Source organism: Rhipicephalus sanguineus, chromosome 1 (assembly GCF_013339695.2).
Source record: "Rhipicephalus sanguineus isolate Rsan-2018 chromosome 1, BIME_Rsan_1.4, whole genome shotgun sequence".
Classification (NCBI taxonomy): Eukaryota; Metazoa; Arthropoda; class Arachnida; order Ixodida; family Ixodidae; genus Rhipicephalus; species Rhipicephalus sanguineus.
Window position 1 is genome coordinate 194,961,025 of NC_051176.1, and position 14,778 is coordinate 194,975,802.

The window sequence follows — 14,778 nt, forward strand, 5'->3', positions numbered from 1 at the left end:
GTCGTGCCAGATGAACGACACGTCCGTGAACCCTACCAGACCACGATCGCCAGTAACGCGACCTACGCCATACCACTTCACAAAGTAGGCCATCCCGATGTCGCAAACGAGATACCAGACCAGCCAGAGGTCATTGTCATCGGAGACCTGGCATCGCAAAGCAACTACCCTGCTGACGACACTGCTCGCTCCAGGGACACATCTTGTTCACGTGACCCTTCATCAGGAAGCGCCAGGTCGACCCAGCGGAGCGGGACAACTGCGCCCGACCTCACATAGTCCGACACGCGACAGTTATGCATGCTGTGCTATATTCAGAGCTGCGGCGGGACCAACGTCAGCGTTTCGGGATAAGCCTGCCACCATGCCGAAACAGTAATTGCCACCCACCCGAGCAACTACCGATATTTCGCGAGGAGTCTCTTGGCCGGAAACTTCGACTAGTTCGACTAGTTCGACAATGGGAGAAATTTCCCTACAAAGTCGCAGCGTGGCCGAGGTCATCGTCCACCGCGACACAGCCAGGGTCGCCCGCCAGAGAAACTTCTAGCAGACCACCAAACCATGCTGAAGAGGGTTCGGGTCCGACCAGCGCGACTCAGCCAGCATCGTCCACCGGAAATATTGTCGACGTCTCCGCGCGCTTTGCAGTCATGGCCGAGCGTGGTGACGAAGATCGACACCGGGGCTCTGGCGCGCAGGCAGGGGCGTAGCCAGAAATTTTTTTCGGGGGGGGGGGGGGGGTTCAACCATACTTCATGTATGTTCGTGCGTGAAAATTGAAAATTTTCGCCCCCCCCCCCCCCCTTGGCTACGCCCCTGCGCGCAGGAACAGCTAGCGGGTACGGGGTAGAGGAAGAAGAAGCTTGTCCGACGAAAGGGCGTTGTCTCTGCCTCTATCCCTGACAATACACATATATATATTAAGTGTAAAGAGAGGTATTTGAGATGATCACAGTGCAGTGAAGCCAACTGTCTCTAGAACTCAACAAAGGCTTATGAATGCTATACAAGTACATATATTATTTCGAATGTATTTCGGGAATTTATTCAACGTGGCAATCCAATCAAGCATTAAATGAAATTATTTCGGGAACAATTTTTCAGAAATAACTCGGGATGTAAATGCTTAAAAATATGTGAGCTTAAAGTAAATAACATTAGTTGACTCACTGGATTGAGAACCTCAGGCATGACAATGCTATATTTTATTTTCACTACTACTTGCCTAAAAAAAAAGTTGGCAAACTACAGGCGTCTTTGGCATTACAGCAGACTTGTCATGCACAGCTAAAAGAATGAAAATTGAGTGGTAAACTAAGGAGACCGAGGTGAACCATTATTAGTATACTGATTCACGAGCAGGTAGCTCCTCGCTCAGGTGCCTTGTGAAACAGTATGCTGTGCCAAGAAGCTTTGTCGAACAGGGTGGTGACCCGTGGTTTCTGGGGACGTTGCCCGTGGTGTTCAGTGTCTCGGTGAATTGCATTCAGCAGTGCGAGGATACCTGTTTTCTTCTGTTTTGTTGACGCCCCATCAACTAAATAATCGCGATTAAATCATTATTCGGAAAATCGCAGAGTATAATTTCCCCGCACAACGCACTACTGCCAAAAAAATAATAATAATAAATCCAGCACTTGTCAAATGGGTGCCGCAATGCCACAGTTGGACTGCCGAGGGGGGGCCGAACCCCTCCTTAAAAAATGGAGGGGGGGGGGGGCTGAGTTTAAGCCCTGCATCCACTGCACCGTTTGTATGACGGTTCATGTAAGTAATGTTAAAATAAAATCTAGTGATTACAGAAACAAGATTACATTTTCGTAACTATTCTTTAAATATTGAGAATAGGAAATAAGGGAGTGGATCCTTACATTTCCGTAAATCAACAATTTCTGTAAACTGAACTCATAAACGGGGCAATATTGTTGTATTAGGTATAAACCGCATTGTATTATTCAACTAATTTGGGTGTGCGTGTTTTTGCCAGACCTTCGTAAGCAGTGTGAATTCACGTAAGCTTGCTAAACGTATATAATTTATCCGTTCTAGATGTTCTAACGAATGCAGTTTACAGAATTGCGATATCTGTTGTCGCGCATCGTTACGAAGTTGTAAACATTGTGCTTGAGGGTCTTCTTTACGTTGCTGAATCTTGCCGAGTTCGTGCAATTTGTGTTGTAAGAAATAATCGAAGCTCTAAACCAAAATTTTGCTTCCTACAGTCGGCAGATCTTTCTTTTGAAATGCAACGCATCTAATTGAAATCAGTTCGTCGGTTGCCTAATGAAAACAAATATCAGCGTCTATAAATAAATTTCAGTAGCCGTAATCTGAGTTGGCATCCGCTTAATAATGGAGCTTCCTCCTGTGAAATATGTGCATGGGGAAACACAGCGCGCGCGTCGACCAACTCGGCTTTTTTCCTTTTCAAAAGAAGCGCTCCGTGGCCCCATGCTGCTGAGCCACGCGAAGCGCAGAGAAAGCGAGCACCTTCGAGGAGAGGGGGCGGATCATCTGATCACCTCACGCCACTGGCATCACGCCACCCTTTTGCTACCAACCGGCGTTCACTGAGGCCGTGGGTATGGCTGCATGGGAGCACGGAAGAAGTTGTTTCCAACACTAACGCAACATTTAGTGGCATCGGGAGCCTTCTATCGCTAAGGTATTTGTAACTAATAACGATTGTATTAAATCGGGCGTCCAACACAAGCTGACCCAAAGCGGCGTCGTCTGCTCTTCCGCTCGCCCACTACGACATGACGGGGTGGGCACGTCGGTTCCGGCGTCGTTCGTCCAATGGGAAAGCCGTAAGCCATTCTCACGTGACACCTGGCTTCCTCTCCCCTGTGTTGCCGGTCGGTCTATGGACGCGTGATCCTTTCTTTCGCGATCACCGATACCACCGTTTACACGTCTCTAAAATAAGTGCCGCAGTAGGGCCTTGAAGAGCTGCCGCACTGGATACTGTCTGCCCTGTGAAATAACCCCAGGCAAGTGCTTCTTTCATCGATATTTGTTCCAATGTGCTCGCTGGACGTCAGTGCCCATCGGGCTGGGGTGACACGACAGTAAGCCCAACGAATGTCAGTGGATGCATCGCCGGCTCCACTTGGCCTAATGCCGGAGATCAGTTTTTCTATGCTGTTAGCACATGCCTCACACAATTAATGTGAACATATATATTTATTCTGATCTGGATATGTATTGCGTGCTGCCCACATTTGCATCGGCCTGCGACATCTGTGTTCGCACTCGGTGCTTTTACTGCGCCTTTGTAATACTGCAGTAAATCAGAATTTCTTATAAACTCCTTACGTCGGCATGATTACATCACCCGTGTTATGTAGCTAGATCCATTCGCAAAGTTTTGAACTGAAATAACGTTGGATGGGCGTTAAGCGTGTCGGTTTTTTTCCATCTCCGGCGCCGTCGCACGGCCGTTTACCCCGAAGGATATATAGCCTGCAGCGTAGTGGCCGTGTGCACTGCTCGTAGCTGTGCAGCAATGGAGATGTTGGCTTTCCTGTCTAGCGCCTTGACCGTGCTAGGCAGCACGAACCGACCGTTGGAGGTCTTCCCTGTAGGTACTGCAGATGCGCTGCAGTGAGCTGAACAGATGAGCTGCGCTTATATGCTCTCACTGTACGTAATACATTGGATGCCTCCCGCGCACGCAGTTTGTAGCCGTTTTGCTGTGATATCTGTTCTTGTGTTCTGAGTATTTCAATGAGGTAGAATTTATAGACTTTTCCCATCAATGTTCGCAGGAGCGAGCCATGTCGACAGTGACGGAGACTGTCACGCAGGAGCGTCCTGCCCCCAAGCCGTACAAGATGGAGATAGTATGGCGCAATGTGATCCTCATGGGGAGCCTGCATCTGATCTCCATCTACGGTTTCTACTTGATTTTCTTCGCCGTGCAGTGGAAGACCGTGCTCGCCGGTGAGGCTGGTTTCTGACAGATGTTTCATTCATTCGCCGCCGCAAGCTCGCGCGTGCTGTAGCGCACCGCTGACTGCGCAGCATCACGGGCCAGCCCACTTGCCTCTCTCTCGCCTTACCCCCTTCCTCCTTTCGTGCTTAGGTCGCCTATTTGCGACCGTGGCAGTGGTGCATTAAACGTCGGATATGATGCGCTGCTTTCACTCGTTTTATGCTTCGTTCATTATTTTCCTAGCACTAGGTGTACTGGGCCCGGGAAGAAGCAAACATAGCGCGTTGGGCCATTAGTTGATGGCTGTGCTGCAGTGCGGTTATTACGTTTTCTTCCCTTGTTTATAACGAGTGTAACAGATCGTTATATGCCTTCTGCATTTGTCCCTGAACCAGCTCGAAAATACCGGAAACCAGTAATTCATTTTGTTATTGCTGTAGCGAGATTACAATTGCTGACAAGTGGGATGAGACAGTACATGTGATACTCCTTGTTGGTGTACTGCTTTTTGTTTGTCAGCGCTGAGCTACTCTAGATCACGGCCGCTGGATGAAAAAGCGCACGGCCGTGTCTAGATGAACCGGTGAGCAATGGTCGCTATGATTCCATTTTATCGCTATTCAACGCAATGCGCCTCGTCTGATTGGAAGTCTCTTACTACTTTCTTGAATGCCCTAGCTGCCAGCCGCAGCTCTCGTAATTAACAAGGATTTAGGACCTGGCCTGATAATAAAGTGATATTCTGCTACTTCCAATTAAGCAAACCAGGAGTGTTTCATGGTTCCATGCTGTTAAATCTCATGTACTTGTTTTGTTGTTTTTTAACATTGTCCAGATTTCCTCACTTGAAGACATGCTTGACAGTCAGCTTTTGTTTTTTTTTTTTACTGTGCAATATCAGTGATTGGCACCTGCTCTGTCGTGCAGTGTTAAGTACTTTGTAGCAGCCCACGAAACACGAAGCCTCTATAAAACGTTTTATAGAGGTTTATAGAGGTTTTAAACGTTTTAAAGACGTTTTATAGAGGTTATGTGTTTCATGGGAGATAGCTAAAATTGATCATTTTATCAATTTTGTATCTTTGCAACCAACTTGGGGTCTGTGTAAGCTGTTGTTCCATTTAATCCAGTGAAGTTTTCAGCCACTGAATAATGTAGTTCTTAATTTGATAAGACTTGTTCCTTGTGTGTCTTCTTTTTTCTTTTCTTTTTTTTTTCCTGAGCAAGGGACAGCAAGCACACCCGGTGACATAAGTTTATGGGACTTGAGATTCGCAAAGAGACTGAAGGCATGCTTAGCCTGGGAAGATGGCCTCTATTTAAATGCTTTCAGCCTGTAGTATTTTTTCATGACTTGCACAGCTACCCATTAGATTGGAGGTGCCACTCATTGACAGAGCAGAAATTCATATTGCCGTGAGGCCCGTACCCCAGAAACTTTTGTCACTGGATGTGCATTTCACTATGGGTGAAATTCAGCCATGCTTCTGTGTTAAAATGATGTTATGCTTTTTTTAAAACTCAAGTGCCTTGTGGGTGATGTCGTGTATAATGCAGTTCTCATGCTGCCTTTTAGGGTTGAAGCCTGTGCAACAAAAATGGCGTCATCATATTTATATATCAAGCACTGAATGTAGTGTTGCCACTTGGCCTCAGTATTAAGGTCCATGATTTGACTTAATGCAAAATGTTGCTGCATAAGGCATATGTGTTTTCCCCACATGAAGCACTCCATTAAAGGAACACTAGAGAGAAAAATAGTCTCTTTCTCATATTAGTAAATTACCCTTTCACAATACCAAAAGCACCACTCTTGTCACGGGAAGACACTTGTGAAGCAAAAATATGCAAAAAAAATGCTGGTGGCAATATTACCTTGAAGTTCCTCACCAACTTCCCATGCCATGATAGATTTTCATGGCACATCTGCTAGCCCCCACAACGGCATTGCTCGTTATCAAATTGTTTCAGCATGTAAAACCGAAACATAATTCAAATTTATATGGCCACTTGCCGCACCTTTATATGTGCTTTTTTTTTTTTTCATTTGCTTTTTACCAGCAAAGTACATTGAGCTGTCTTTAGCAAACTTAGTGTTATGGAGATATTAGTTGTTTTTTTTTTTACGCTTTATATGTACCTTGTGCTAATTTACATGTCCAGTAGGTGCCCTTTGCCAGCGGCCTGTGTACTTACTTTTTTTATTGGTCCTAGCTCCTCTGCTGCATTTTTGGAAGTGGGATGGCAAGCGAAATTTCTTTCGTGCTTGGCTATTTTGCTTGTGCTTGCACTATGCTGTTGCTGTGAATCAGTCTTGTGTGATTGAGTTCTGGCCTATAAAGTATGGAGCTCCACCATCAACTATGCACAACCATTTGCTGAAAAATATTTTAACCTCTTTACTGTAGCTTTAGATGGGGAATTTAGGTATGTTCCTTTAGGGAGAGGAAAAGTGAATAAAAATAACACATAAAAGCGAACTTAGCCAAGCGTACCTATTGCCACAATCGTAAGTTTGTTTTTTCTGCTTGTTCATGTTCTACCATTTTGTGAAGATCAATTGGATTAGCTTTTTAGATAAATTTCTAGCCCAAAAACAGCTTTGTATTTTCTTCTAAGAGCTGTAACTTTACTTGTTGCTGAAAATACTGAAAAGAAGACTGACTATTAAATGGAAATGGAACAGTGTTGCACAGTGCCTGTACACGCTGAGGCACGTATTGCCAACATCAGCAAAAAATTTGCCGCAATGTGGGCTGTCACTGTCCTGGTCCTTGTTAATTGGGCACAAGACATGTTTCGTGGCAAATGTTGTGCACAAAGCCAGCAATAAACTTGTCTGCAAAAGGTGCTGATCAACGTATTCCATGCTTTTAAACCACTCTAAATGTCATCATAACGATTACCACTGCCTACTGAGTGAACGAATGAGGCTACTAATCGTGGGGGACAGCACGAAAGACAAGCCAGAAAAGGCACGCATACAACCACACGTTCCTACGATATGTTCAACCAACTAGCCAACAAGTTCACTCTTCAAGAGGCTACTAAGCTGGTTTTCTTTTTATGTCAAGCATTTTGCCATTGCGAGCGATGTGAATAAAGACCATGGTCATCATGGCAATTTTTAGCAGTTTACAGCATGTGGGGGAACAAACAGTGTGCAAGGTCACCCATTTATTATTATTATTATTATTATTATTATTATTATTATTATTATTATTATTATTATTATTATTATTATTATTATTATTATTATTGGCCATAGTGTTGTATATGCAAGGTAAATTGTATGGTACACATGTGGGATTGTAGCATTTCACTGGATGTCACATTGGATCCCTTTAATTGGATCATAATCAGCTAATGTGCACTTCATTATATTTATGACATGGTGAAAACAGCAACAGAGTTCTTTATACGTTGTGTACATCCCGTCCAGCCTATGTTCTCTACACGGTGTCTGGCATTGGAGTGACAGCCGGTTCCCATCGCCTGTGGTCACACAAGTCATACAAAGCTAAGCTGCCCTATCGCATCATGGTGATGATTTTCCAGACCATGGCTTTTCAGGTGAGCGAGCAACATTTCTTTGTGTGCTTTACGCAGGAGAATCGCCGTGCTATAGCTTGGTGGTGCAATTTGATGTGTCAGGGGCACTTCAATAAAGATGGAGTATGGGAAAAAAAACACAAAACAGTGCACGTGACTTTCCTCAGTGTGCATTGATGCTGAAAGTCCGGACAGTTTGTCTTATTATGCCACTAGTTTAGTGGGCAAGTACCGTTTCTGTGCTTTCACTGATGAACTGCTCAGCATAATAGATTCTTGTAAGTGCAGTAGAACAGTCTTGTCAACAGTGTAGGCACTGCAGTTGTTGGGTTTTTATTTTAGGCATTGACTAACGATCCTCTGTGAAATGTAATGATAAGTTTCTGCATGCAACTGAAACCACATATGCAATTGAAGACGGCAGTGTTCACCAACTGAAAAAAATTTCAGTTCTTGCTGCGTTTGGCAAACATATTGAACTCCTTTGTAAGTGTCATGACAAGTTCCAGGGAAGCAGGATTGAAAACCAAACTCATATTGGTGAACAAGAGCATGCAAAAGTCCCAAGCATTTTGTTCTTGTGGCCTACCGTGTAATGCAGCTAATGTGCCATATTTTAAGTTTACGTGCAAAAAACCTCCGTATGGCTATGGTTTTGGCAGCATGATATGTTACAAACATTGGGCTTACTTGGAGTTCGACATATGAATTTGAGGACAAAATGTCCAGTGACAGTGTCACACCTACTGTATTGCTACAACGCTATTTTTTTCAATGCCAGTGCAAATGTTCGCTTCTCAGTGGGAACCATTGGTCCGCCTTAATTCAAAGAGTTGTCGTGGTGCAACGCCACCTAAAGGGTCAGACTGCTTGCATAACACGTGCGTCTGAGCGTGTTTCCATAGATGCGCTATCCCTCTCCAAAATCATGAGTCTGTCAGATTTGTGCCTTCGTGCTCCTTCCTGTGTGGCTCGAAGCATTGCCGTTGGCTCAGAGCGCTCGTGTGGCACATCTTAAAGGCAGCGCATGCAGCAGCGTCGCAGTGACGTGTCCCCATTGGTAGCCCACATAGTGCAACGAACAGAAACGCACCATCTCAAAACACAGCATCTCTTAGAGAGCCAATGTGACAGCCAACAGTGATCGTGAGGGATGCAAGATGCCGCCCCATGGATCTGAACACAACTGAACAAAACAACTACCTCATCTGACTTCCATCGTGAGGCACCACCTGCGTTCATGGGGGGTACTCTCCCCCATGAACGCAAAGCAGACACGAAGGCTAGCTGACTGGGGAGAGTAGGAAAGGGCTAGAGGAGAGGGTGGTAAACGGCTGCAGTGGGCGCATCTGGCTGGCATTTAAAAAAATAGAGGAGGCACTGGCTACAAATTGCTGAACTCCTGCCACAAACATTGTTACGTGGCAGTATTGCTGTTCATCGCTCAAGTAACTTGGTGAAACTATTGATATTGTCCAGTGGTGGTTTTGGTGTATCTTTGTATCTTGTGCCACCTTTATGAGGCCTAAATCTGTATTTTTTACTTAAAAAAGCACACGTCTAGTGGGGTTATGCAGTAGATCATGATAAAATAAAATTTTTGGTTAATTCAAACAAATTTCTGATTTTTGGTTGGCCCACTATGTTCTCAATGTATTTTAAAGCCACTTAATTTAAACTGCTCCATTGCGTAAATTTGGTTAATTTTGTTTTTGCTTGACTGTGCCAGAAAATATCTGCTGCCTTTGTTGTTTCTAGGCGAACATTGCGTTCTTATATCACTAACAGTCGAAACCAAATTGCCTGTCTACAAAGTGGCCAATCTTGCCAAACTGCACCCACCAACAATCTCATGTTGATGGAGGAAGAAAAATAAAACGAGACTGGCTGCCCATGGTGTATCGCGTGCGGAACGCTTAACTTTTGCTGCAGTTATAGTGGTGTCGTGCGGGAAAATGTACCAATACTGGGAACGGGGCTATCGGCTGTCGCAGTACACAGCACACATTTTGTCCCTTAATTACGTGTGCATGTACGTGCCACGTAATAATGAACACCTCTATGATGGCTGACGTCTGAAAACTTTACTGGCAGTCATTCAAAGCTATGTATGGCTTTACTGTGGACCTGAGAACCAATAAATAAAACCATACGCAGTTTTCTTTTGTTGCATACACCCTTTCCCTCCCCCTTATGTTTTACGAATCTAGAATTTCGCGGTGCCCAGGTTGGCAGGTATGTAAATGTGAATGTTTAATCTCAACACAAGTTTGTACGTTGTCCCGAGTCATATTTATGGGAACTGATGATTCGGACTTCCGATAATTCAAACAAAATCCTGGAGTCCCTTCAATTATGAATTATCGAGAACCTACTGTAGGTCCTTTTGACAAGCTATCAGTTAGGGACCTTTTGACAAAAATTTCAGTATGAACTTTTTTTTTGGCAAAGAGAGAGCGGGGAAAGATAGGCAAATACTCAAGAAACCATTTTTGTTTGGCTGTAGTTATTACTTGCCCCATAATTGAGGACATTTAATAGAGGAAGAATGACAAAATAATTCACTAATTGTCCTTGTAGTTGAATTGTAATGTGAGTCATAACTTCAGAATTCAGTGCAAGCTGCAGCTATGGAACTACATATCTTGCACCCTTTGTGCATCCACCCTCCAAAACAGTTGCTTAAAATATTGAAAAAAATGTTTACCTCTGCCATGTGGTCAGAAAAGCTACCTAACTTAATCAGCCACACTTTTCTACAAATCCTGACAGAGATGTAGGCATTTGCTACTGCATTTTTCAGTTGGCAGTGCATGCTACTCCATTAGCTCATCCATGAGTGACCATGTGCAGAAGCAGCAGAAAGTGCCACTGAAGGGTTTGAATGTGGCAAAGTGCTGAAGTTGGCTTATCCTTGTGGCTCCTTTCAGAATGATATCTTTGACTGGGCAAGAGATCACAGGATGCACCACAAGTACTCCGAGACAACTGCTGACCCACATGATGCAACGCGAGGCTTCTTCTTCTCGCACGTTGGCTGGCTTCTTGTGCGCAAGCACCCAGATGTCCGTAATAAGGGCAAGAACATCGACATGAGTGATCTGCTGGCTGACCCTGTTGTACGCTTTCAAAGAAGGTATGCTCCATGCTTTGGTAACTGCATGTCATATTCAGGATACACAGTGATTCCACTCCTGCGCCAACTGCGCAAAAGTGCGCCAAATTGTATTTACTGCGCCATCCTGATAATATCGACGAAAATTGCGCCAAACTGCGCCAAAGTCTCGGGTTTGGGGGCGCCTATCACCGGCAATCGCACCGCCGGCGCGTCAGAACATGTGCAGCTCGATCTTGGGGCTGCCAATAAAGTCCCAATCATGGACCAAGAATTATTCCGCTGAATAAATAGCGCTCGCGCGTGCGTTCCGAGTAAGCCACGATGCCATGCACGGTGCCGACGCAGCTTCTGTTCTGCAAGTCGGCTCGACAGCAAAACGCGCTCTCCCCAGAGGCTCGTGACGCCTAGGCCTATCGGTAGCGAGAAAGTGCAACGGCGATTCATCGGCGGACGTCGTCTGTTCCAGAAACACTGCTGATAGCTCGTTTCAAGCGTCGCACGGCACGTAAGGAAAGCAATGTTCAGTAATAACTACATGCGTGCCGCTAAAATGTCTGTCACTTTTGTTTCCGGACATCGCGGAATGAAATCTGGGATATCGTTCGCAGTAGATATATGGGACAATATCGAATTTTCCTTGCTTCGTGTTCATGGAAGAGCACGCGAACGGTGGAAACGCGTTGACACTTTTCCTCAGATATACTTTATCGATGGATCTTCATCCAGAACAGCTTTTTCGTAATTCCTTCCGCCAGCACGTCAGAGTTTGTAATCACTCTGCAGTAAATACCCCCTAAAAGGCCCTGCCCTTTCGAGCTCACGTGCTAGGGTTCCAATTCGAATTTTTTGCTTGCTTTTTTTTTTTAAATGTCATCTCATTAGTAAAATCATATCTCCTGGTCGGAGCAGCCGCAAATGCGCAGCTGTCACCAGCGGGCCCGTCGCTGACGGCCCACAGTGAAGCGGCTACGCCATGTAACACGTCCGCCCCTCGCTTTCGGGGGTCAATAGCTAACGGTTAAAAAAAATTCAGTTTCGCTTAAGAGCGAAGCAATGAATGCGATACCAAAAAAATGTATTGTGAAACGAAGTAAGATTAGTCGCTAACTCTTTTGGATCCGATCTCGCGTAACTCAACAAAACGCTGGTTTAAGCGAATATGGCCCCTCCAGGAACCGAAGCGTTTTCTTGCTCTGAGTTCTGTATACGCGAAGTAAGCGTTGAGAGCACAGCAAGTTTACGAGCCGTCTCCTGATGCCTCGAGATAGCGCGCGCGCAAGCGACTGCGCCCTTCGAACGATGCGGTACCCCCCCTTTCCGCTCCCCTGGCGTTCCTTCATGCTCCTTACGAAAGACGGGCGGGGCGTTTCCTCTCTGTTTGATGAGCAATCGATGGCAGGCCCGCACGCGGGAAGATGTTATCTCATGCCCTGTCCGTGCGGCGGAGACAGACGGCCGGCTAGCTTAATCTCCGCTTCAGCCGCGTTCGTCGCCAGCGCTCGCGAGCTTTTACCCGCGGCTAGAATGCGCGTGGCGATGTTATTAGATGCGAAGTATCTTAAGGCGGAGCTCAATCCGGTGGTGGTGGTGGTGGTGTGCAGCGTGACCACCCTTACTGCACATGCGCATACCCTCTCCACACACCTCCTCTCCACTCCCCCTCACCATTCCCCATGTCCTCTACCCCTCTCCCCTTCCCACTTTCCCTCTCCCCTCCCCCTCTCCACTCTTCCTCTGAAACGCGGGCTAGACATGCCGAAATTCTCCCCTGCGCAACGCCGCGATGAGCTCGAGCGCATGCGCGTCCCCTCCCCTTCTCTCTCCTCTCCTATGCTGCCCCCCTCTCGCCCGCCTGTCGACCACGTTCCCCGCTCGCCCTGTGAGAATTAACGGCCAGGCTAGATGGAAGATACGACGCGCGTAGCGTCCCTCTTCGCGTTCCACGACGCGAGGTCGGTAGCATGCTCAACGAACGCCAACGGAACGCGATCGTGCAAGTGCTCCGGCTTCGCATTGCCTCATGGTCCCCTTTAGCTGGAGATGGTGTAATTTTTTAATTTGGACTTTATACGGAAAATTACGGCAACGGCGACGGCAAAAATCCGCCGAGAGTGTCCATATAAGTGCTATCGCAAGGGTCAATGTACGGGGCAGATTTTGCGCCCCCCCCCCTCTTAGGTGATTAGGGGAGGGGGCGACCGCCCCCCCCTGCCCCCCCTGTACGCACGCCTATGCTCCTGAGATGATTTTTTCTTTGAGATTTGCAATGAATCGAAATATTTCTAGCCTTTATAAGAGTCCCATAATAATACTCAGGTGCTTGAATGTTAATGCAATATGCTTCTGTATTGCACTCCAGGATGTAAAATTCGCTGCTCCAAAGTGCTCCCAGATGCAAAATTATCTGCTCCAAAGTGCTCCAAGATGAAAATTTTGCTGCTCCAAAGTGCTCCAAAACGGAAATTTCGCTGCTGCAAAAATTGCTCCAAATCAGAAGTCCTCGGTAGCATCACTGGATACACTATCTTGTAGCAATTTTCACAGCTAACAATAAGCATGGCACAGTGTGTATTCTAGAGCTGATTCATAAAGCACTGTTGTTTATGCCATCTGTGGATACTTTAACAAGCAACCATGTTGCTAAGATATCCTGATACTTCAGAGTGTTTTAAATGTGTTTTAATTATAGACTAAGCTGCGTGTCTTTTTTTTGTGCAGGTACTACTTGCCCCTGATGGTGTCCCTTTGCTTCATCCTTCCGGCTGTCCTGCCATGGTGGCTGTGGGGGGAGACGCTGTGGAATGCCTTTGTAGTCTGCTCTTTGACTCGCTACTGCTTCACCCTTAACATGACGTGGCTTGTGAACAGCGCTGCACATATCTGGGGAAACCGACCATATGACCGGCATATTAGCCCACGGCAAAACCTTGTGACCATTGTTGGGGCCCATGGGGAAGGCTTCCACAACTATCACCACACATTTCCATATGACTACCGCACCAGTGAGCTGGGCTGCCGCATCAACACAACCACATGGTTCATTGACTTTTTTGCCTGGCTTGGTCAGGTGTACGATCGCAAGGAGGTGCCCACGAATGTAGTGGAGCGGCGCATGGAGCGTACCGGTGATGGTTCCCGAGGCCTGACTGCAGGCACGCGCAGCTGGTGATGGTGTTGCTGCGTCAACGACCTGTCTCTCCTGCCTCCTCTGTTCCTCTTTTATGGGGGTGTGATCTGACGAGTCAACCACCCTCAGCCCTTTCTGTCATGTGGGACTTGTTATTTATAGTTGATGTCGCACTGTGAAGAACTGTCACTTGGTTTATTTCAAACTCTCTGTTTGTCAGGAAGTGTAGGTGAATGCTTCCATTGTTAGTGTGTTCGCAATCATCTTCTATTGGCTGTTCAGTGTCTGCTTCTTTCTGGACATCACCTTGTCAGACCCGGTGAGATTTTGATCAGCAACACTGTATCCCTGCATGTCAAAGCACAACTAAGCTAGGCTGAGTGAAATAAAACCCTCGTTAGAGTCCACTGTGAAGTACCTGTTCAGTGGTCTTTATTTCTGTTGTGGTCAGCGTGCTTGATTTTTGCAAACAACCACTTGAGTGTTGCAAAATCTGTTCTCTCGCTTGCATTTTTGTCCTACTGTGCTATATTATGGGGTTAGTTTTACAAGGCTGAGAAAAAAGTTTCTGCCAAAGCCATAATGTAAATTGGTGCCATACGTTTATCATACGCCTTGCTTTTTGAATATGTTGTGTGCTACCTTACTTTCACAGGCTTAAAGCACTCAGAAACATGAAAGCACATGCAAATATTAACAAGCAGGCTGTATTAATCTAAAGGATGGCCATGGACACAGTGGGAATAGAGAAGGATGTGTGAGTGCTTAATTGTTGCACATAATACCCTATCACGTTGCAACTAGTATTCATTGCTGAGGAGAACTAAATCTCCCAGGCCTACGGTTATTGTGCACTCTACTTGTTCAAAACTTTCTTCATGCATTGCTAATCCTTCACTTCCTTTGGGTACACAGTGGCCATCACATGATGTATTACATAAAAGCTAGAGGTTTCTCAATTCTGTGATAGTTGTACAATACCGTTTTAGTTAATGTCATGTGCACTTGACTGGCACATGTTTTGCTTTGCTGTGACTGATA

The 14,778-nt window shown here is 45.9% G+C and overlaps 1 protein-coding gene across 1 annotated transcript; it reads left to right on the top strand.

The window, feature by feature from the left end:
- The first annotated feature begins 2,851 nt into the window (after positions 1-2,851).
- LOC119404897 (stearoyl-CoA desaturase 5) lies at positions 2,852-14,151 on the top strand. Its single transcript, XM_037671598.2, has 5 exons — positions 2,852-2,996; positions 3,774-3,948; positions 7,383-7,513; positions 10,423-10,628; positions 13,329-14,151. The coding sequence occupies exons 2-5, from the start codon at positions 3,783-3,785 to the stop codon at positions 13,777-13,779; spliced, it is 954 nt and encodes a 317-aa protein (XP_037527526.1). The 5' UTR covers positions 2,852-2,996; positions 3,774-3,782; the 3' UTR covers positions 13,780-14,151.
- Positions 14,152-14,778: the final 627 nt, after the last annotated feature.